The sequence below is a fragment of the Phyllosticta citriasiana genome, assembly GCF_038021145.1.
Source record: "Phyllosticta citriasiana strain CBS 120426 chromosome Unknown IWZ02scaffold_1, whole genome shotgun sequence".
In the NCBI taxonomy this organism is placed as follows: domain Eukaryota; kingdom Fungi; phylum Ascomycota; class Dothideomycetes; order Botryosphaeriales; family Phyllostictaceae; genus Phyllosticta; species Phyllosticta citriasiana.
In genome coordinates this window covers 1,147,402-1,170,184 of record NW_027117278.1, presented here as the reverse complement: position 1 = coordinate 1,170,184, position 22,783 = coordinate 1,147,402, and the positions used below count along the sequence as shown (strand labels likewise).

At 55.6% G+C, this 22,783-nt stretch overlaps 5 protein-coding genes across 5 annotated transcripts; 4 read left to right on the top strand and 1 right to left on the bottom strand.

The window, feature by feature from the left end:
- Window positions 1-165: 165 nt before the first annotated feature.
- Window positions 166-888, top strand: IWZ02DRAFT_369939 (ubiquitin-conjugating enzyme E2 35; the record flags this gene model as incomplete). Its single annotated transcript, XM_066764472.1, has 4 exons — window positions 166-218; window positions 294-382; window positions 528-659; window positions 710-888. 4 exons carry the CDS (start codon window positions 166-168, stop codon window positions 886-888), a joined length of 453 nt encoding a protein of 150 aa, XP_066627043.1.
- Window positions 889-2,014: 1,126 nt separating this feature from the next.
- IWZ02DRAFT_439219 (uncharacterized protein) lies at window positions 2,015-3,218 on the top strand. Its single transcript, XM_066766762.1, has one exon. The coding sequence runs from the start codon at window positions 2,272-2,274 to the stop codon at window positions 2,878-2,880; it is 609 nt and encodes a 202-aa protein (XP_066627042.1). The 5' UTR covers window positions 2,015-2,271; the 3' UTR covers window positions 2,881-3,218.
- A 128-nt stretch (window positions 3,219-3,346) lies between these two features.
- IWZ02DRAFT_439216 (60S ribosomal protein eL24) lies at window positions 3,347-4,371 on the top strand. The gene is made up of 3 exons (XM_066766761.1): window positions 3,347-3,461; window positions 3,582-3,725; window positions 3,878-4,371. The coding sequence occupies exons 1-3, from the start codon at window positions 3,411-3,413 to the stop codon at window positions 4,163-4,165; spliced, it is 483 nt and encodes a 160-aa protein (XP_066627041.1). The 5' UTR covers window positions 3,347-3,410; the 3' UTR covers window positions 4,166-4,371.
- Window positions 4,372-4,410: 39 nt separating this feature from the next.
- Window positions 4,411-5,266, bottom strand: IWZ02DRAFT_13693 (uncharacterized protein). The gene is made up of 2 exons (XM_066761703.1): window positions 4,906-5,266; window positions 4,411-4,777 (listed from the first exon to the last, which is right to left on the bottom strand). The coding sequence occupies exons 1-2, from the start codon at window positions 5,165-5,167 to the stop codon at window positions 4,638-4,640; spliced, it is 402 nt and encodes a 133-aa protein (XP_066627040.1). The 5' UTR covers window positions 5,168-5,266; the 3' UTR covers window positions 4,411-4,637.
- A 12,823-nt stretch (window positions 5,267-18,089) lies between these two features.
- On the top strand, window positions 18,090-19,350 carry IWZ02DRAFT_429121 (C2H2 conidiation transcription factor FlbC; the record flags this gene model as incomplete). The annotated part of the gene is made up of 2 exons (XM_066765964.1): window positions 18,090-18,366; window positions 18,443-19,350. The coding sequence occupies 2 exons, from the start codon at window positions 18,090-18,092 to the stop codon at window positions 19,348-19,350; spliced, it is 1,185 nt and encodes a 394-aa protein (XP_066627039.1).
- Between the last annotated feature and the right edge of the window lie 3,433 nt (window positions 19,351-22,783).

The following is a 22,783-nucleotide window of genomic DNA, read 5'->3' as shown; positions in this document are numbered from 1 at the left end:
ACATTCGCGCCCCACGATACCAAGGAAGTCTCTACAACACCACGCTCCCGCCTCGCACCGGTCAAACCACTCGACTCCAAGCGCGAATCGATCGTTCAGTCGTGCGCAACACCTTCACGCCTTCTGACGAGCACTCCTACAACCCCTCCACCTCTGACCTCCACCATGGCGCTCCCCAAGCGTATTGTGAAGGAGACCGAGCGTTTGATGGCAGAGCCGTGAGTCTCACACTAAGCCGTTTGCTTGCTTGATGCTTTTGGGTCTTTTATCTGAGCTGACTTGTGCAATTCCAGCGTTCCCGGCATCAGCGCTGTTCCCCACGAAGACAATCTGAGATATTTCGACGTGACGGTCCACGGGCCCTCGCAGTCCCCTTACGAAGGTCTGTACCGGGACCCTGTGAAGGAAGGGCGCACACTGAGCCTCATGACTCACTTACACAATACTTGAGCCGATGACAAGACCTCGGGCGACTTTGCGGCATTCCAGAGGACAGAGCAAATAGAGCTGACTTGTGTGCTGCCTAGGTGGTGTTTTCAAGCTCGAGCTCTTCCTTCCTGACGACTATCCCATGACCCCGCCCAAGGTCCGCTTCCTGACCAAAATCTACCACCCGAACATTGACAAGCTCGGTCGTATTTGCCTCGACGTCCTGAAGAGTAAGACATCGAACCGCAAGTTCTACCACAAGCGTCCTAACAAGTAACAGGCAACTGGTCCCCCGCTCTCCAGATTCGCACCATCCTTCTCTCCATTCAAGCGCTCCTCGGAGCCCCAAACCCAGACGACCCTCTCGCAAACGATGTCGCTCAGCGTTGGAAGGAGGACCAGAATGCCGCCATTGCAACGGCACGTGAATGGACGCAGACTTATGCGAAAGCCCAATGATCACACAAAGCATGGCCTCGCGACTGTGTCGCGGATGGGCAAGAGCGTCGACTGGAAATGCAAGCCATTAGAGCGGATACTGATGCGCCATTGGGCCAGTCGCCGCATGGATCGATGGAGAGCGTTGAGGCGAAACATGGTATAGATGCATCTTTGTTGGTAGGCCACAAGGGCGTTTGTGGATTTCGCTGCTTGGAACCTCACTTTCAATTCTTATCCCGGATGCGAGTCGCTTTTGCACACGGTTTTGTTAGACGAATCAGTTGAAAGCTGGAGGATGTCCCTCCACTGCCCTGGCAGAAACATACTTGGCAATTGCAGAGCTGTTCGAGTGTCTTGGAGCCAGTCTTAATCCTTTGACCTGTCCTTTCAAGCAAACTGCACAAGTTACTCTGGTAGTACGGCCTCTTGTCGTGAATATCAGCACTAGGTGGGCTGTGGGCTTGTTAATGCAGGATTGTGTATTCATGGCCCTTGGTGAAAACTTAGTAGTCACGTTTTTGAAGCTTTGCACAGCTTTGGACCTCATGGCAACGCTGGTACCAGTGCTTGGAGGTGACTGCCAAACAGGATCCATAACCCTGACCCAAAATAAACAAAGGAAGCAAGCACTGCTCAGACTTGGTGGCAAGTGTACCTGCACCACTGGCGAATAATCCTGCGGCTCGACACTTGCACTTTGCACCTTCCACCACCTACGATTTTACTACGAGAGATGCTGACACCAAATTCAAGAAAGACTGAGTCGCTTGTGCCGACTGGTCTCCCACCGCGACCTCGCAGAACTGCTAGACCTTCACGCGATGAGATCCACCAAGACGACGCCGAGGAGACTCCCACCGAAGCAGACTCGGACAGCGATACTGGCAGGCATCCAGACAGGCGCGACAGCAGGGAGATTCTAGGCTCATTCGACAAATGGAAGGAATCGCTCGAGAGCCATGACGAGAAGGAGCTCGATCACGACGATACTGCCAATGGGGAGTTGGCGGAGCTGAATGCAGCGCATTTGGCAAAATTGACGGAAGATTTGGACATCGATGACGCTACTGATGAGGAAGAGAACGATGGTTCGGAGGCGAGTCTTCTTGAAAACAGACGTCCTATCGCCCGGCTCACCAAGGTTGGAGAATACTCTGGGTCAAGACGTTGTTGCGACGTAAATGCTGACCTCTTCAGGGCTATGTACGATCCAATGTGTCCGACTCTGATCATGGCTCAAGGGCCGAGTCTGGCCGAAGTACGTCAACGGATGGAAAGTCGCTGAACGACAAAGGAAAAGTTGATACTGGCTCCTCAGCCACGAAGGATTCATCAGCCAGTGGGTTTGAGAAGCCTAAGCCATCTAAGTCATCAGAGTGCAAACCGTCAGAGTACGGTTGGATGACCAAAACGGAGTCCTCTATGGAAGCGTTTCCGCCCTTCGACTTTGAGTACGTTCCCTGCGGCCAATCCGCCGACGTGGTTGTCTCCGAGCACAGTGACAGAGCTCGAATTGAGGGCGGACCGTTGAGAACAGCATCCTTTGGCCTCAGCGTTCAGCAGAGACACCTCAAACGAGCTGGCTTCGCCCCGATTCCTTACGATATTGCCATGTCTCGCGCGGCCGAGCTCGCCTTGATTGACTGTCCAGAGTTGCGTCCCGACCATAGCAAGCACCCAATTTACGCCAAGCAGAAGCTTGAGATTCCACCACGGGTTCCACCTTTCCAGGATGTCGAATCCTGGTCACGCGCTCCCAAGGCTTATCGAGTATTGGAGCTTGAGAGCAGTGACCTCAGGGATTGCTGTCTGAATGCTCCGACTTGCAATGACTGCAACTACAAAATCTGCGACGCTTGCGGCAGTACATGCGCACCTAACCCTTGCTGGTGCGTGGTCACACACTGCTCTAAATGTCCAGTCATTGGTGGGAACGTCTGTCGCTACCACGTAGAAAAATGGGAGGCAAAGGGAAGGCCTGGTCAGTTGCAATTGTCTGCTGATTGTTAATGTTGGAGCTAATCTTCGTGGTAGTCTGTCTTTACAGTCATCCCATCAGTCAGGAGTCTTTCGAGCGCCGTTGAGGAAATTGTGAGCTTATGCATCTGGATTGCACCACGAAGTCATTGAGAAAGTCGTGGATATCGTTGGACATGGCACAAGCCATCCGAAAGCTGGAAAGATTCAAACTCTTGGGTTTGTTGAACTTGGGGGAGGGGGGGGCAGCACAGGGAGCATTTTGTGGTTTTGCTTGCGCAGTCATAAAGACAAGGCAGAGATAGACATTGAAGGATTGAATTGGACTATGACATTCTGAAGAGATGCGTTGATGGTGGAGGTGAGGTCACTGATCGCCTTGTCGTGCGCCCAAGAAGCGACCCCAGGGCGCCAAGACACCATGCCGGGTCCTCGGCCAATCAGCGGCCGGACCGATTCCCTCCGCGCACAACACCCAAATTTACTATCGACAACCTCACCGACGACCAACTAACGACAGACAGCGACTCTTTGGGTACCGCATCGCCAACAACTCCCTCAAAATGCGGACCTACGACGACACCTTCAGCGGTCAGAAGATCTACCCTGGCAAGGTGCGTAAACACCTCCCGACCATCGCTCGAAACGCCACCCGATTCCCCTGCGCGCCGACGCCGACGACGGTGCTTGCGACACACATTTGGGCCCATGGCTGACTCTTTGGGTGATTGTAGGGCAAGCTCTACGTCCGTGGTGACAGCAAGATCTTCCGCTTCCAGAACGGCAAGTCGGAGAGTCTGTTCCTCCAGCGCAAGAACCCCCGCCGCATTGCCTGGACCGTTCTCTACAGGAGACAGCACAAGAAGGGTATCTCTGAGGTTAGTCCAATCCGGGATTCACAGCGAGCGAGTACGGCAGATTGGAAGATACGAATGATGGAATGCGGATGCGAAATGGATGAGATGGGTCACGCATGGGCGGTACTGCGCAACAGCGACTCGACAGGGCTAATACGTCTCGCCACATACAGGAGGTTGCCAAGAAGCGCACCCGCCGCACCGTCAAGCACCAGCGCGCCATCGTCGGTGCCTCCCTCGATGTGATCAAGGAGCGCCGCAACCAGCGCCCCGAGGCCCGCGCCGCCGTCCGCCAGCAGGCCATCAAGGACGCCAAGGACAAGAAGACCGCCAGCGAGAGCAAGAAGAAGGCTGAGAAGGCCAAGTCCGCCGCCAGCTCCGCCCGCGGCCAGGCCCAGCGCATCCAGAGCAAGCAGGGTGCCAAGGGCTCTGCCCCCAAGGTCCAGGCCAAGACCCGCTAAGATGGTGGTTGTCGTTGGCTGCTGGTGACGAGGGGTGCTCGGTGTTGCTTTTCTGAATGTTGCCCAAAAGACACTGCCATGGACGGGAATGGGGCGCTTTTTCGAGGTTCTGAGCTTCGGACTGGCTTTGGGGGGGGTTTTCAGTGCCGGTATTTGTGACATAGGGTCAGGCATTTCACGGCAACAATAAAGTTCACGTCCTCACGCCCGCCCGCCCGTCTACTGAGTTGTCTGCGCGGTTTCGAATCTGGCAGCCACTCATCTGGTCATAGGCAGTCCTCCAGAATAAAAAAATACCCAAGGATTTCAACACTTCAACGCAACCTTTCAAGTCTGGACGATGTGAGGAGCGGAAACTTGCTGATTTGAGCATCCTTTGCTTTGCCCTTTATACACCACTATTTACTGACTTGACTCTCGTCTTCGAAATAGCGCACCAACTCGTGGCTAAAACTTCAGTCCGTTCTTGACTTCAACTGAAATTCAGAATCTCGCCCGGATGCCCGCAAGTATAGCTGTACGATCGAAATCCTGAGGAACAGGCCTGGCAGTCATGCCACGGAGCAGGCACTTCGTTGTCTTCTGAGCAGCCATAGTCGGTGTATACGGAGTCTTTTTGGCGGTCATGCGACGTCAGTGGATTGTCTCAAGATCCGCATTCCAGCCCGTTTTGGTCCAAGTGGTTACTCTGAATGACGACATCTCCCCCGTCCGCGCTATGGATCACAGGCTCAACTTACAACTGCAATAGTCCTTATCTTCTTGGAATTTTGAGTATACGCTGTACACCGGTTTCGCGAATTGGTAGCATTTCGAGTCCTCGGTTTGCGGCTCAATGATGCCTGGTTCTTGCAGCGGGTCGACACATCCTCCATTCGAGTAGCCGTAGAGCTGCGCCAGGACTCCGGCTCGAGTCGGTCGACAGAAGCTTGCGAGGAGGACGAGGAGGCCAAAAAATACGAGCAAGCCCGGCGGCGTGGCACTCGTCTTCGAGCTGCGCATCGTTTTGCTGCTCGCGAGTGAGTGCACCTGTGGAACAAAAAGTCGCGAAGAGGAAGAAAAAGCAACAGAGGTAAGCAAGCAATGAGATAAGGTAAAAGAAGGTTATTCTCATGCCAAATATATATACATATACATCATTGCATTGGCAAAAATCAACCGGATGCTTAACATTGCAGCGAAGGGGTGGCCAGAGCAAGCTCATCCCATGGACGGCAAGGATTCAAACACGAAGCCAGACACGATTTTGCGGGATTTTTTTTTTTTTTTTTTTTTTTTGACCCCCGTCCTGTCTCTCTCTGTCTTTTCCCTTTTGCCTCTCCTTCTCATCTTGTTTGTGGCAATAGCAACTTGCTCGAAGCAGCCGGCTCGTGGCGCATCCCCCGTCGCGTCGTCGTTCAGCTGAACACAGGAGGAGGTTGTCACAGTCGGGAAAGACATGAAGAGCGGTTATCCTGGCCAAGCATCGCGGGCCGCGTGGGCTAGCTCCTCTTCCGCCAGCTCCTTCGCTCACCCATCATCAGCCTAATAAGGCTAAGTGTCTTGTTTTGCGGTGGCTCTTGATCGCACCGGACGAAGGCTTGGCGCGGGACGTTTCAATCCTCGTGTATTGGTTTCTTTTGACTTTTCGGCAGGGTAGGCAGAGATAAAATTGGGACGGGTGCGGGCGGATTTCCCGTGTGGGGTGGGTGATGCGTTGCGGTTCCTGTTGATCAACAACGACGTCAACAATCCTTCCTATCACACCACGCGCCCAACTATCAGTCCCTTGTTCGCGACTGCGGATGACCACAGGCACTGGGTTGTGGCCTCAGGCGCCTTGAGATAATGTGCTGTTGACGCTGCTCCGCATTGGTCTGGTCCCGACGCGTTTGGAGAAAGCGTCACCCTGTTCCGCTTCCCCAGATGATGAAGGATGCGTGGCACCTGTCTCAACTGCCCTCTCGTCATCACTCAGTCTTCTGAGACGGTCACCACTAGCGCTGCACAGAATACTGCCCCGGGATATTTCCCAGCAGCACACTGTTTCAGCTGCTCTTCGGAGATGTTTCCCCATCTGCTGTGACTGGCACGATTGCCCAGACATAGGGAGGTCTCTGGAGAGCTGTGCCAGGCAGACTCAACGTGTAGATCGCATGCGACGGTAGCGTTGCATCTTGCATGTCGTAGAGGCTTGATTCCACTGTTATTCATCAGTCAAAAAGCGCCTGGCAACGTCGCGGGCTAGTCCATGGAAGGCGGCGTGAACGAGAGAAATCTCACCAAACTCAAAATCGTGCTTCGTGCAGATCACAAAGAGCCCCTTGATTAAGCCCTATGTCCTCCTGAGACCATGTTTCGGAGACGCTGCCGCAACGGGCACGTCCAACGTCCGCTCGATGTCGTCTGGATTGCTTTCCAGCTGCCTGTGTGCTCATTGTGTTTCTTTTACGCCTGATTCCGCTGCGCTTTTCGGTGTGTGCACCCCGCGCACAACCCCTTGATAAATCCTTCAGGCTTGTGCTTCATCTTTGCGCCGCGTTGGTGGAAGTACATGAGTCTGTGGGTGGCGGTGTTTGTATGTCGGATGGCGGACCGACGATCCAAAACGGACTGGGGTCTGGTCGTGGTGCAACGGTGAGAGGAACCAACGGCATAGCCGCTGTGTAGCGTTCAGGGTTGTCGTTTGCCCAACGTCCTTTCGTGTGACCAGGCTGTCTCTGGGTTGCAGCTAAAGTGCTTTGGCATCCGTGGTTGGTATCGAGCTCCCCCTTCAATGAATGCTGGCAACATCCTCCTTTCCGTTGGATTTCGACTGCACCACAGCTCTTTGGTTTCGTGCTATTGCGCAGAAACACCCTTTCCATAGGATTTGGAGCTCTTGTCTTGTGGACTGGCCATTCGTGTGGGCTCATCGCACGTCTGAATCCATGCTGTCAGCGCTCGCACAGTCCCAGAACTCTTGCATCTCGTCGGGGCCTCAATATTCCGCTTGTGTCTTCTAAGCGTACCAACATGGAACGTATCTTGTCAAATAATGCAACTTCTTCTCACTACTCTGGGCGTGATTTTCGAAGTCACATCAATCTTGGAGGGAAAAGTGAGCATAAGTTGGGCCATAACTCAATAAAAACAGGGAGTTTAATATTGTTGCAAACGCACAAACGCTGTATATGGATACCAGATGTTTAAATTGAATTTATTTTCGTACATGTCATTGTGAGCAAACTTCCAATGATAAAACAAACGCCCCCTGGTCCCGAAACCAGGGGGTTTTACACGTGAACACAATCTGTCTGTCATTTCTCCTAACTGCAAGGCCGTCACTGCATCCAATGACCTCGTGTCCTCCCCAAGAACATCTCTGAATTGCTGAAGGTGAAGTAATCGAGCCATTACAGTGAAGCTTTTTCCAAGCTCTCCATACGGGAAGCAAAGATCCACGACTCAGTGGCGTTTCCCGGTCGTCCCATAAATCCCGATGTACACGCGCAGTGCAGCGCTGACTCTGCAGCAGGAAGATGAGCAGATCACAACGCAGCCTGGCAAATAGTTGTAATGGATCCCCTCGACGTAGCCCGTGACTGTTCTGGAAGTGCTTGCACATATGCTTGGTTGGCTTTCACTTCCGACGCAGACGCCACAGGCATCCGACATCGAGTAATGAATTCTTGCTACATGCCTTCTATCTCTGTAAGCACTCGAGGAGTTTGACATGCCTGTCCACCGCCATCACGCGACCTGTGCCGCCCTTCCGCGGTATCCACATCAGGACACATCGGCATCGATAGGGGAACTGATGGATGCGCAAGCCAGGCAGTCCCTCCTCGCTCGCCCATCCATTCGTTGACCCACTAGTCCACCACTGTCCATCCACTCCCAGCCTCTCTCGCAAGCCTCGCCCACAGTGTAGCATCCGTCTTTCCGGCTCTTCATCGCAGCACTGCAGGACAAGCACCCCACCATACCCACCTTACTCGCTGTAGTACTGTTCCATCAACGCTGTCGCCGCCGTCACCGTTGACTTGCCCAGCCCCTTCAAGCCCCTCCAAGCACGCTGGCATCCAGGCCCAGCCAGCGGTAACGCGGCGGCGGCCATCATCTCGTGTCGGCGGCACCAAAGGGCGGCAGACGGGATGAGCAGAGAGACGCCTGCAACCGCCCTGAGCAGCTACCCAGTCAGCAGCAAGCAAGAAGGCGGCGAAACGGCGAAAGCCGCGGAAACATTTTCGCATCGCCGCCGTCGCCGCCCCATTTGCCATGATGACTCTTTTCAGCATAGTGCATGTTGGACCTGGAGCATGACTGCTGCTGCTGCTGCTGCTGCTGCTGCTGCTGTTGCTGGCGGGAGAACTTCGTGCCTTGGGTTTCGCCTTAGGCTCAAACTTTTGCAGTGTTTCTCTTTGCTTGAGTTGTGCCATCTTTTTTGCTTGCATGCATGCTGTAGGTATGCCGGCAAAGGTAGACAGGCAAGGCAAGGCAAGTAACTTTCACTGCGCTGCTGCTCGCAATAAGGTACTTCGGCAATCACCCGTGCTGCATGGCGCCTTCCGTCCTCGTGTGTATTAGAGGGGTAGGGACAAAGTTTCGATAGTGGTTAAAGGGGAAGATTTCGAAGGTGATGAAGATGCAGAGCCAGACTCAAGATCCACACGGCACGGGATGGCTGGACGGCCATTCGTGGGGTGATCGTGATGATAAAATTGTGGGCGTTCTCATGTCGCTTAGTACCGGAAGTGATGTGGGTGAGTGCGTAATGAGACCATGGGCGCTGAGTAGATGCCATCGCTCTCAGCCGGAAGTTACAAGAGATTTGCTACTTACAGGGTCTGTATAGAAATGAAAGACGGATCGGCTGGTTAGTGAAATGGGGCAGTGAAGGTATCGTCTTGTTGCAGTTTCTCCTTAGCCCAGGACAGCCAAGACGCGGGCAACTGTAGCTTCGCTCTCAAATGCCCGTACGTGTCTCTCTTGTCACCGGTGGAGAGACATTAATGTAATGGAGAGCAAGTCTGAGATCAGTTGACAACTCTGGTACTTGCTCCACAATTATGCTCTCAAGTCCACTAGTGGCCTCGTCTCTCCACAAGAGTTAAACGTTGCTGTCGGCGTTCGACTAACTTCGCTGAAGACCGCGCCCAAGACATCAGAAATCCCGCGATGCTTTGGAGGATCTCATCCCGAGCGATTGGATGTGTCTGGCTCCCCTGCTGTGCGGTTTCAAGCCACGTGGAGTCGTAATCGGGTGATGGGCGTGAGCGAAATGGGCAACAGGTTCGCTGGCATCTATCAGTGTATCGGCTTTGCTAGAGGTATCCTATCTGCATCGGCTGGCCACAAAAAATGGCAAAAGCAGATGATGTTGGCATAAACCGGCCGCATCTCTGCTTCTGCTGTCTTTGCCTGGGGCCGCACACTCACTCACGCGGCACGCACGTACGCACTCACGTACGTCAGGGAGCAGAGGCCAGTCAGTCATTCAGTCAGTCAGTCAGTCAGTCAGTCGGCGATGCCGTCGGCCACCGGTCAATCAGAGTCAGTCAATCAGTCTCCACCCTCTCACACACTCCAACAAGGCCCGCACGCAAGCCGTGTGGAGCGTGCCAGGCAGGGCAGGCTTGTTGGCTTGCCCCTGCCCGCTGTTGATGGTCCCTTCTGGCACCTGCTGGTCTGGGATAGTTCCGTCCACAACTTAGGAACCCCAGGCCCGCGCACCTGCGACAAAGCGAGACCGAGAGGGACGACCAAAACCACATCATGGGCCCCGGCCTCCCCACTTCCCCTCTCTACACCACCTTCAATCCAGGCAAGGCATGCCATGCCATGCCATGCCATGCTGCACCTTGTCGAGTGTGAGTGGAGCACCGGTGAAGACACTTCAGCATGCTTCTGGTGTTTCGGGCAGGGAATAGACGGCCACGAGGCAGGAAGAGTGTTTCCATGTCCTGGCCGCCATGCGACGAGCTGATCCACTGACCCCCTGCCCCTGTTTGTGAGAAGCCCTCAGATAGTGGCGGGTAATGCGCCAAGTGCAAATCGACAGTGGGAGAAGGGGAAGTCATTGGTCAGGATGTGATTTGGAAGAATTATTGGCGTCGAGATGGTTGACGGAAACAGTGCTCCGACGATGGAAAGACGTCTCAGGGTCCTCTGGCGTTTGTTGGCTGTTGATGCGCGGTAGGGGTAGTTTTGGGTTTAGGTTTTGGTTAGGGTTTGGTCGCTGAGGTTGAGTGGTCTGTGGAGAAGAGGGATGAAGAAGTTCTCTTGGACTGGTCAGGTTTGAGAGTTCAAACGTGACGCCAGGCGTCTTGTCATTGGAAAATGCATTTCGCTTGAGTTTGTCTCCGCGTGGTGTATGCTTGGACCTTGGAGAAACCGCCTCATGACTGCCGGGTGCCTGACGATGCGGCGTCCTCGCCGCGGCTTGAATTGCCCACAGCTTCAGGTACGATCGAGCGCGAGACGGTTGATGACTTAAGCCTTGTCTGAGCTCTTTCTGCGGCGCTTGAAGGTTTTGGTACTCTCCCACCGCATTTCAGCGTCAGTGAGTTTTCATGACGTTCTTCAACTTGTGGTTAGGCAGCCTGCTTAGATGTCTAATTCTACTTTTTTACCCTGGTATCTGACATAAATTCCCTTTACATGTGAAATGCTAAGCCTAAGTAACTGAAGCAGTAAGGCAATCTTAGAGACCTAATTAGCAAAGGCTGTATTGAAGGGGAAGGGTAAGGATATTCACCAATCCATCTTGTGTTCTTTCACTCAAAAATTACTGACGTTGAGAACCGGGGGGAAGAGTACCTTAGCACGTTTCTTTCCACTGACTGCCAATGAGACAGCACATGACCTCTGACGCCTGCTCAAACCCACGCGTCAATCAGCTGTTCAGCATGCGACCATGGTTGACGAATGAAACGCCTTGCTGCCTTGTAATGACGCACTGGACTGTCTCTGGGAGGGAGGTTCTTTCAGGTATGCGCCTTAGCCGCAGGCCTCCGCCTGGGCGATTGTTCCCGGTGCCCGCCAGGGCGGTTGGAAACGCACGCACACGCGCCAATCGCGGTTGAATGATGGGCTGATGCGGGTGTTTGCTGCCAAGTCAAATAGGCGAAGGTGGCTGGAGACAAAACGCCTGGTTGGGCCAGGCACACGCGCACGCCTGTCAGGGAGGTGGCCTGCCTCGCCGCGATGATGTGAGGTCCTCAGCAGGGGTTTCAGGCCTTCCAGAGGACTTCTCTCCTTCTTCTTCACGCGGCACGGGACGTGCTTGGGGCGTGCAAGGTGCGATTTAGACTCGGCTCGACAACCATCAAGGCAGCATGGCCCAAAGTATGCGAAATACGATGTCTTCTCCGTAGACATGAAATACGAGGCGAATGAAAGGGAATGGATTCGCTCGTGTGAAGGAAAAGGGATGCGTAGCCACTGCGTCACTCTCTGCAGATGAGAAGAGGGAACAAAGCGCCTCAGCAGCATCCACTGACGGCATCTGACAACAGGTCCCCCAACTCGGCGGAGCAAAGCCCTGAATCTAGCGGCCCAGATGATGGTTGACAGGCATGTTCTGCCCCTTGACCCAGCATCAGCGTGGGAAGTCATCCACAAAAACGGCCACCAACCTTGCAAGCACCAAAGCACCTCCAACTACCCGAAATTCAGACGGGGAACGAGATTGAAAAAGTGCGCAGATCACGAGGGAGATGTCCGTCCAGGATGACTGCCCTCGGCGCGTAGACTTGGCTGGCGGGTTTTGCCTAGCTTCCCGCGTGGCTGCAGGGGAGCTCCCTTCAACGAGTTGATGGACGTCTGGGGAGGGGGTGGCGGGGTTGGAGGGACAAGCTCGTCCCAGGTGCTTGGGATGTCAATTTGCATTGCAAGATCGAGAGGGCGCTTCAACGCCATTGTGCTGCGCGAAGGTCTGATGGTGGTGCTGGGCGACGGCGATCAACAAAAACCTCGTCCAGCACGGAGATTGCATGGCGCTGGCCAATTTGGCCATGTGACTCGTGACGGGAAATGATGACCTGCCTGGTCTTACCATCCCTTCTCCTCGCGGAACAAAGAACATCCTAATCTTGGCACTCGGCCATGACAGTGTGCACCGTGGGGGAGCCACGGTAGCTTTTGCGGACATTGAACTTAGGTGCGGCCAAATATTACGGAGATTTTGCCTCTTCAGAGGCGGGAGCTGTCATCTTCAATGCAGCAGCATGTAGAGCATGCATATTGAGCCGTCAAAACATGTGTCAAGCAGCAATCCCTGTAAGGGCAAGCTTCGCTCAAAGCCTTGAGAGAGAAGGAATGTTGATCACAACAGCGAGACGGCTCTGAGTGTAGAAGCCATCGATAGCGAGAGTGAAGCAATCTCGCAACTACGCAATCGCTCTCCGCTTGTAATAGTGGAAATACTTGTGCGAGATGCATGCATGCCTAATGCCTCTTATTGGGGGGGAAAAAGGCTACAGATTGGTTCGATGACTAATAGAGCGAAGCCAATAGTGATCCGGTTTTGCAGTAAGCGATCAAACCTTGAGCTCTCTAGTGCGAAAGTCTGAGCTAAGAAATAGAGGGAGAGAGAGAGACCGAGCATGGTTATACAGGGATTTGCGAGCATTCGTAGATCACCACAGAAGAGAATCGACCTCGCCAGCCAGAATCCGGTACAAGTGGCCCGAGTATCACTGCTTTACTGCACCGCATGAGCAAACTGATCTCCTTTCTCAAACGAATGGCAAGAGTCAACATGATGGCTCTGACCGACGATGAGATAGAGTTTCGGATGATGGACAGATCAGGGCGGCTTTCCTCATGCGTGGCGTGCCTATATCGGAAGGTGTTGAGTAATTTCAGGAGCGTGAAGCGTGCCGAGTGGACCGGCCGACAAAATATCAGTCATCCGGTCAGGCAAGGGCATCGGTTCAAAGCCCCTTTTGGAAAAGACCACTATGACGTTTCGTACAGGCCCATCACCGCGCTATCGTTTGTGCAGTGGGGTGGAGGACGAGGGGCATCAGACAACCTCAAAGGGGACGCGGCATGCGGCACAGGATGAGCATGATTTGCCGCGCGCGCTGGCCTTCTCTTCGCTTTGCTCTGACTGTTGAGGGAACTATGCGTCGTCGGACCCGGGAGAATCGCCGGAAAATCACGCCGATGGATGGGGCGCTCCGCGACGCAAATCCTCATCTTTTGTGGTTCCCCGGCGCCGACGTCCCGGTCGACAGCATGAGGTCGCTGAGGACAATGGCCGGCCTTCGCTTCTTCGAACATGACAGCAGAATCATGTTCAGGAGGCCGGGGGAACGGCCGTGAGGCAGAGTCATTGGGATCCCACGGACACCTTGGACGCTGCATACGATAAAAAGGCCGAAGACTGTGTCGAACGGGCACGTGGTTGACAACTCAGAGACTGGATGCACAAGGGTTGCGGCTGAAAAAACACGCCGTTGGAGCTTGGGCTGCGCTTAGCATTAGCAAAACGGGATAGGCTGAGGGGTAGGAAGTTCACCGCATGTCTTGCTTCAGAGACCTTTTGAGAGGGCAGATTCGCGGGCTGAGCACTTGCTGACTCGAGCCATCTCAGGCCAGATTGGGGGCCAGCCGGCTGTCAAATCGAAGATCGCCTCTGGCATTCAAGGGTCATCCACCACGTGCCATCTCTGTGCACTGAGCGCACGGCACACTGCGTAGCGATACGAAAGACGGTGAAGGGGTGACAAAGAGTCGCTTCTCTCTCGCTGCACGAGAAGGGCGCATCGCTTGCGGTGGACGAGGGAGGATGAAACGCTACAGCTATAGTGACGGCCTGACTGAAACCCAAGGCGGGCTTGCCGCGTGGGGGGCATGGGCGGGAGATGGTCACATTAGGGATGACATTATGTAGCGATGTTCGATGATCGATGGGACCGTCCGCTCGCTGCGCTTGTCGCGGACGACATTCCAGATGAGTGATGATGAACGCTGAGGAGGGATAAAGCCAGCAGGAAGGCTGTCCAAAAGGGGAGCCGCTCGAGTCCACCAGATGCATGGATCACATCGTTTTGTTGCTTGTACTTGACGTAGGGGCATTGCACAGCACATACCTGTCGTTCAACGCATGCATGGGTTGTCATCGGATGCAGTCGCAGCACAGCCCGGTTTCATGGACCGAGGCTCGTCAGTCGCGGGTGGTAAGGTGCGAGAGCAATTGGCCGTGGTTCTCGGGGAAGCACACCAACTCTCCTAGCGGACATGCTGGGAGCGTTCCCAAGTCACCATGATCAACAGCACCAGACTCTATTCGGAGATGACGACTCATTCTTTGTTGTGTCTGGTGCAGATCATTACGCAAGGTGTGGCAGGCGGCTGGGGATTTTCCGGAGGTGCAACTTCAGCCCTGGCGACGTCGCTTTTCAGGCGAGGGAGCGGCCCGATAACACGAGCCAGGAAATCTGAGCGTGGTCCCCCAACAGTTGACACCACCTTGAAAGTGACCAACGCATTTTTAATGTCTGCTTGACCTTGATGCAGAGTTCTGCGAACCAGCTGGCTTCGTTCGAAAAATGGATCGAGGGTAGTGATCAGCAGCGGCTTGACTCGCCAAATGCTGCGCGTTGCCAGCGCCAAAAGGGAAGAACCGAGAGTCCCATGGCGCTTGTTGCTTTGATTTGCTCGGCTCGCCTTGCGGACACAGACCCGGGAGGGCAAGGGGATTTTTCTCAGTGAGCCAATAAGACGCAGGACATGCTCAAGGGGGAGAAAATCATGAACAAGATGAAGTGTGATCTCAGCGAGGGATTTGCGCAACCCCAGGACACGCAGTGCGTCGCTAGATGGAATGGTGTAGTCTCCGTCATTGAAATGATGCGAGGTCGGGCGCAGGTCGTTCGGAAAGCAAGACGACTGGTCGTTGGGATGTGATCGGATTTTCCCACTGCCTTGCAGCGTCGACACGCGGCGGGCAAGCCCAAGACGTCGCTTTCAACAGCCAACTCCACATAGCGTCGGGAGAAGATCGACTGCGGCTGCCCTCGGATACTACCGTGCCACCGTCGTAGTAAAATTCAACGTCGAGTGATCTGACACGGGCACGCAGGGCGACACTGGACCGAGCCTCGACGAGCACTGGTCGTTTGGAAAAGGTCAGAGTGCGGAATGTCCTATGTTCAAAGAATGGAGACTCGCACTCAAAAACGACACAAGGCGAGGGAAGGCCTTCTCTTTCCACGGTGTCAGGGATGTCCGCTGTGCCGCTCGAGGCCGAAGGTCGCGTCTGTCGGGCTGACGAAAGGATCTACGACAGCCGCGACCTTGCAAATTTGCGAGCCCGCGGCTCATTGGCTCGAAAAGGAAGAAACCCCATGTGCGGATTACAGCACGTCCTCTTGGCCGCCCAGCGTTCAGGATACAGTTATCCGATAATCAACCCATTTTCGATGACCCACGTCAAGCGACTCGTTCGAAACAGCACTCCAGCTTTGAAGAGACGGCTGCAGGACAAGGACTTCTCGGTAGAGTATCACACGCATGACGGTGCGGAATAACTCGGCTTGGATCTGGGAACAATCGTGGAGGGTTCGCTCCACCAAAGGTGATCCATTGGGCCATGCGCATACCGGCATGGTGAGGCGCGCACTGAGCGTTCAGAAGCTTCAACGACGAGATGCGAGTTGGTCTTGGCTTATATTTAGATGTACGCGATTTCCGCAAGTCAAGCAGGCAGATTGGGACATGATCGCTCTCGAACAGGTGGCCCGGTCGATGATGAAACAAAAATCCCAAAACCACGGGGGAAAAAATGAAACGTTGGAGCAAAAGACGACGAATCCATGTTGTGAAGGGTCCTTTGGGGGCATCGCTAGTTGGCAGCTCGCCAAAGGCTCTTCTTCACCGCTTCTGCTCCAACCGGACACGACCGTAAGGCGCAGCATGGTCACGGGGTAGATGATCTGACGGATTGCTCGTGGATAGAGGAGCTGGCCGCTGGCGGACATGGCACCGACTCAGTTAGGGCCGACTGCAGAGTGAAATGTGTCAATGTCACGGCCGTGGGAAGACAGGCCTGGTCCCAGACGAATCTCCCAGGTTTTGTGCGCGACCATCCCGTGTTGTGCAGATCAGCCGACAAAGTGCCCCTGATCCCGGGCCGTTACTTTTGGGGTGTGAGCGGGACAATGGACAAGGCATCCCGTGCACCACACTGCAGTGTTTCGTTGAGCGAAGCTCCAAGATCAGAGCTAGCGACCGCTGCTTCCCGCAGGCGGCGGCGATCTTGATGGAACGTCATCTCAGCTGCGCATGGCATGTCGAGCCCTGCCGTGTCGGCACGGCGAAGAAGTGGATGGCAAAGACCTGACCCTTTTTTTTTTTTTTTTTTTCTTCTTCTTCTTCATCTTCTTCTTCCACGCCTGGCGAGCGCCAAGCAAGCGAGCAACAGCGAGCGACATGGGCCCTGGGGGCGATTCCTTGACGGCGATCGGCCACGCCGACCATGGAACCCTCTTCAAAGGATCTGGCGAAGCTTCCGGTGTTAGAGCACCCCCTAATCAGACGAGCAGATTGACGGAGAGGTGCAGAGCAGCAATGGATCGAGCCGCGGAGGGAGCCGATGCAGACGAGAAGCGTTGGTGCAACAAAAGGCTATGAGGACGGGCAAGCGCTCGGCGCAACAACGGCCGGAGGAGAGGAGAGGGTCGTCAGGTTGTCACCACCTACCTACCTACTCAGCAGGCGACGGCTTGGCCCAGAGACATCTGACGAGTCGACGGACACATGAAGCCGGGAGGCCTAATCGGGGAGCTTGGGGGCGGGGAGGGCCAGCAGCAGCGGTCGTTTGGAGGTCAAGGGGCGCAGGCGAGCAGGCACGTGGCAGGCGGCAATGCGGTGGTGAGGGAGGTGTGATGAGGATGGTGGACATGCATCAGGGCGAAATGGTGACGATTGAGAGGTGGGAGAGGGAGAGGGAGAGGGAGAGGGAGAGGGAGAGGGAGTGGGTGTGGGGTGGGCGAGTCAGGAAGCACAAAAGTTTCTCGAAGGCTTCGCCAAGTCTTCGCTGGAGCTTCGACGGATCTGTCGATCGTCGCACCCAACCGCCGCGGCGCCCACGACATGAGAAAACAAGCTGCCAATTTCAATTCCCGACCGACTGGCTCGCGATGTTCCTAGCTAGGTTGGCTGGCTGCACGACGACATCCCGGCTCCATGTGCCGCTCGCGCCCGCCACGCCGGACGTACGAGGGAGGGAGGGAGGGAGTGCTGTGTCTGTCAGACGGAACGGAACCGCCGCCGCTCGCTCAAGCTGCGACGAGCTGAAAGTGATGAGAGAGGGTCAGGGCCCATCGCAGTGTTTTCGTCGTCGTCGTCGTCGTCGTCGAATTCTTCTCGTGGGGAATTACCTAGATACCTACTTACAGTCAAGTCATGGCCAACGTGGCTCCAGGGTTCCAGTCGTCCGTCGTCAGCCATCAAGTCAGTCAGTCCCTTGCATGCATGGGAATAATGGCCATCATTCCTTTCCAGCTGACGAAGAATTTACCCGCCAGTCGAAGCGATCTGCAGTGCGTCAAGGGCCGGTCCTGGGACTGCACGCCTCATTCCCCGAACGGTTCGATAGCCGGCGCAATATACATAGATGGGCGGCCAGGGTTGGCGGTGGATCCCCGCCTGGTCTGCTCGAGTCGCAATCTGCATTACCGTTGTGAAGACGACTCCAGATAATAACGGCCCGCCTCGTCAACGGTGGATCCCAAGGGCACGCTTCCTTGTCCCTCGTCGACCGGCCTGGCACCTGGCCTGCTTGACCCACCCTGCCGGCGACGTCCTACTTGAATGCCCGCCCTGGCACCTGGCCCAAGCCGCTCTCCACTCAGCCCTCTGTCGCCCACCTTCATAAACCTCGATTCCTTTCCCATCCCTTCAACTCCCCCCGTTACCCATCGCCCGCTGCTGAGCGATGCAATTGTCGACTATGGTCCACAGCACAGGGAGGGACAGCCGTCTCGAGGCCCAAGACTTCTATCAGAGGCAACAACCTCAACACCACTCCTACTACCGTCAGCCCGACGACTACGTCCACCACGTCTACCCCCACCACCACCACCACTTCAAGCATCAAGTCTACCCCGGCGCTCCTCAGTCGCCTCCCTCTCCCCCCGTTGAGGACACCGCAAACAAGCCCTCCTTGCCCTCGATATCTAGCCTGCTGGGCATCGCCGACGGCGACCAGCATTCTGGTCAAGATTCTGGTGAGTGGTCAACGCCGACCGACGCGACCTGGTCGCCACTCCAACACGCCGCAACAAAATTAACAGAGACTTTCAGGTGCTCCTTCTCAACAAGCTTCGCCAAGCCAGCAGCAGGCGCAGCAAACGCAGCAGCAGCACCAGTCGCCGCCGCAGCAGCAGCAGCAGCAACAACAGCACCAACCGGTGCAGCAGCCTCAACAGGCGCCGCAACACCAGCTTCACCAGGCCCAGCGGCCGCCTCAACCTGAGAATCGCCCCGACCAGGCTCAGCCAGCATACGGCCCTACGATCGTGAGCCACCCCAGAATGACTTTGCCGCCAACGCCTCCCATGCGTCCGGACTCCGTCATTGACGGGAACCAGTCTCCTTCGACGTCCTCGCAATCCTCTCTCCCTCAGCAGACCCCATACTACTTGGGTCAGTCAATCAACAACATGGAGCCGCACCAGCAGCGCCAGCCGATGCCCACGACGGCCAGCATGCCTCAGCACCGTTCGTCGCTTCCCTCTCAGCATCCCGCCTCTCCCTACGCCACATCTCCTTACGCCACCTCGCCTTACGCATCGTCTCCAGGTGCAGCGTCTGTGGGCTCCTTTGCATATCCCCCCGAGCAGGCCATGTATGCTTCTCCGGCCGTCTACGGTCAAAGGCCTCTACCCTCCAACTTCCCTCCTCCCCCTGTGCCTGTCTCGGTGCCAGTCTCCACCCCCGGCAACCCAAACCCCTGGCAGCATCACCACTATATTGGTGCATCTAGCGCCGCGGCTTTTCCGCAGCCCCAAGACCGCTACATTTGCCAGACTTGCAACAAGGCCTTTTCCCGGCCAAGCAGTCTTCGCATCCACAGTCACAGCCACACTGGCGAGAAGCCCTTCAAATGCCCTCACCCCAACTGCGGCAAGGCCTTTAGCGTGCGCAGCAACATGAAGCGCCATGAGCGCGGCTGCCACGCCACGGCTAGTCCGTCGACGCACGGCTCATGATGCACGTCCATGGCTCGACGCGTTTGAAAGAAGCTTTGCAAGCGACGCAGCTTGACATGAAAAGCAAGCGGTGCAAAGGCGACATGATCAAAAGGGCATGACTTGGAGCCGAGTCCAAGGTCGCTGCGCCTCAGACTTGCTGACGTGGATATTCACGTCAAGGTCGCTTGGTGCGAGGTCGGCCCAAAAGGGAGGGAGAAAGCAAAAACCAAACAGGCTGTCAGCGCAAGCTGTAGCCGAACTGGGCACGAGGGGTGGCGAAGGCGGCCCCAGTTGCCCAGAATGTAACGGCCGCTCCACTGATCATCCTTCAACACCGTTCTATACCACTTGCATTTGGCAAACTGGCGTTTCAATCGTTTTCCTGAAATGGCGTTCAAGCAGCTGTCTATTTCTCCACTTGTTATTTATCCGTGTTTGCTCTACTGCATGGCAAGTGGCGTCTACAAAGGGGAAGGAAGGGCGGGGGTGGGTGTGCGCTCGCTTTTTGTTTCTTGTTTCCAAATATTTCATTACGAGACCCGAAAAAGGGGGTCGATCTCAGCAAAACGCGAAAGGAATTCCGGTCGGGAAAGCGTGGAGAAACATGGAGGAGCAGTGTGGAATTTGAGCAAGATGGTCACGTCCACCGAGCATGGCAAGTTTGTTGTGGTATAGGCCGTCGACCACGTTGGCAGCAGGCCAAGGCAGAGTAGCTGGTCGAATCAATGACAACAGATCAACGTCACGAGCGGCAAATAGGCAGCGAGAAAATAAACAGCGTGAAGTAGACAGCAGCATGGATGAGGATGATCTGGCAAGCGGAAGCGGAGTGGAAAAGTGGCGGCGGCGGAGAAGAGGACAAACGGACGGGTTGATGGGGAAAAGATCACGGTGGGAGAGGCCTTCACCGCCCCGTGGAGAGGGGCAAAGCCATGACGAATGATTTGCGCGCGATCACCGGCGCCTGCATTGAGCCTCCCCACTCTTTGCGAGGGACGTCACGTCAACAACGGCTGCAGGGCACCTCAGGCATCGGGAGGAGGCCGAGGGGGCCGACTTGGCAGGAACCTGAGGGGATTGAGTTTGTGGGCGGCACCTACGGACCACGGGACGGTGGGGAGAGAGAGAGCAGCAGAGTCTTGGATGGACACGACAGAGGCACAGAGCAGAGGAGCAAATCAGAAGAAGAAGAAAAAAAAAAAAAAAAACTTGCACGCGATCGACAGCATCCATTGAAGGAACGCACGATCCGCCGGCGGCAGGCGGCTTCGGGAACGACTCGGCTGACGGGAGCACCATCCGTCCTGCCCGCCAATCAGCGACTGGTGACGTCGGCAACCTCGCTTTAACTGACAATGGAACATCCATGGGGACATGAGGCGACAAGGTATTCGAGCAAGCGGTGAGGCAGAGAACGTCCAAACCCTCCATGTCTCGCCGCGCCGCCTCCGTCGGTCAGCCAACACCCATGTCCAAATCGAATCACGCCCGGTCGCCGAGCCACGCCTCTCCAGCACCATCTCTCCTTGTCGTCGTCGTCAGACTGACTTGCATGGCCGGCTGGGCAGCCGCACCCGCCCAATACACACATCCACACACACACACTCTCTCTCTCTCTCTCTCTCTCTCTCTCTCTCTCTCTCTCTCTCTCTCTCTCTCTCTCTGCAAAAAAAGCAATTTCCAAATGATCAAATCGCCTGTATCCTCGCCGTGTGTGTGTGCTGATCGACCGGGCGAGCCATCAGTCACATCAATCAGATCCACCATCTCCGTCACATCACTTTGTTGCCCACGACTCCATCAGCGGCCATCTCATCAGGTGCCCCCGGCCGGACCTCAGCGTAGGTGGGTGGCTCCGGTGGGATTTTGATTGACGCCGTTGCATCGTCCGCTCTCTTTCTCTCTCCTGCAGCCGCCGCCAACGGCTTCCTTCCTGTCTCTTGTTTTTTTTATTTTTTTTTTTGGTTTTTCCGCGTCTCCCCTCACTTCTCTCGCTCTGTTGTCTTCTTCCTTTTGCCGGACCTGATCAGACGAAGCTGCATATGCGTGCCAGGTCGTTACGGGTGGCTTGCGTTAGTACCACGGCGCCCAACACCTCCCTTCGCTCGCTCGCTCGCTCCCTTCCTAACACGCAGGTTGGCGAAAAAGCAAGCCTTCTCCGGACGCCATCGCCGCGTGGAGGAGAGGAGAAACGCCGGCGCACCATCCGAGCGCACGAAAATCGGGATGCAAGGCTTCCGGCCACTGGCGCCGGGCAGAACCGCCCGTTTGGCGCCCGCAGGAGCGGTGCGCTTGGCTGGCTGCTACATGATGTCCTTTGAGATTAATTAAGATGTGAAACGGCAGATGAAGAGAGAGAGTCGATGACGATGATGCTTTTTTCTTTCTCAACGCCTGCCTGCTCGGTTGAGAGATTGCTTGATTGATCGCTGCCGCTGAGCTAAGTGGTGGTGGTGGTGGTGGTGGTGGTGGTGCAAACAACAACAAAAACCTCAGGTACCTAGCACTCGAGCCTTAGCGAGCGGAACCTAAGCTATCCACGAAACCGCGCCTGTGTACGGTGCGGGAGGAACGCGCGCGCCGTTCCTCGCGCGGTTCCACGCCATTCACGCCATTCGCGGAGGCTAGAACACTGCTAGTCTGCCTTTTATGTTTATCCGCATGTCCATCTCCCGCCGCTCGCCGTCGCCGGTTACCCTAATTGCCTGACTAACCGCAGAGGGAAAGTGAGGGATGCGCTGACAAGCTGGGTGGACCATGTCAAGAGAGACGTCAAAAATGACTGACGATTGGCATACCGCAAAATCTTCCACACGCTGTTTGTTCATTCTTTTTTTTCCCTTCCTTTCTCTCCAACTCCATTTCCCGCTCCTTCTTGCCTTGGTCCTACACCATCGCTCTCGCAATGTTGTCGGAGCTCGGAACTTGAGCCTCTCATTCTCCCTTCCCACTCACATGGGCTAGTTACGGGTTCCTGTACCTACCTACCTACCTACCTACCTACCTACCTACCTACCTACCTACCCATCTACCACCATGCAAGCGCGCGCCTTACAGGCATTAAGTCCGTGCGTGCCTGCTTGCATGCGTGCAGCGGTCCTCCTAGGTACCTATCATTACCGGCCGGGTGGCGCGCGGGCCCTCTCATTGATCAGGATAGAGACGCAGTAGCAGCAGCAGCAGCAGCAGCTAATAAGCTTACGGGTAAGTATTCACGCAGTCCAACAGGGCTTAGGAGTAAGTCGGTTTGCGGCAGGGCCTGTCTACAGTAGTCCCAGGCGGTGTAGGTGTTTTCAGAGCGCCACGCGTGTCGATGTGTGTATGTGGATGTTGTGTGCTAGGTAGGGACTGGCTGGTGTGGGCTGGCTGGCTGGGCCGATTGCTTCCTGTGCGACGCGCTGCGACAACGGATGATGCGTGCGTGCGTGCGTGCGTGCGTGCGCCGCCGCGG

Coding starts and splice junctions, on each gene's coding strand:
- IWZ02DRAFT_439216 (XM_066766761.1), top strand. CDS start 3,411: ATGCGGACCTACGACGACACCTTCAGCGGTCAGAAGATCTACCCTGGC. Junction 3,462..3,581: donor AGAAGATCTACCCTGGCAAG/GTGCGTAAACAC, acceptor GGGTGATTGTAG/GGCAAGCTCTACGTCCGTGG. Junction 3,726..3,877: donor ACAAGAAGGGTATCTCTGAG/GTTAGTCCAATC, acceptor CGCCACATACAG/GAGGTTGCCAAGAAGCGCAC.
- IWZ02DRAFT_439219 (XM_066766762.1), top strand. CDS start 2,272: ATGACCAAAACGGAGTCCTCTATGGAAGCGTTTCCGCCCTTCGACTTT.
- IWZ02DRAFT_13693 (XM_066761703.1), bottom strand. CDS start 5,167: ATGCGCAGCTCGAAGACGAGTGCCACGCCGCCGGGCTTGCTCGTATTT. Junction 4,778..4,905: donor AGATAAGGACTATTGCAGTT/GTAAGTTGAGCC, acceptor ACCGCCAAAAAG/ACTCCGTATACACCGACTAT.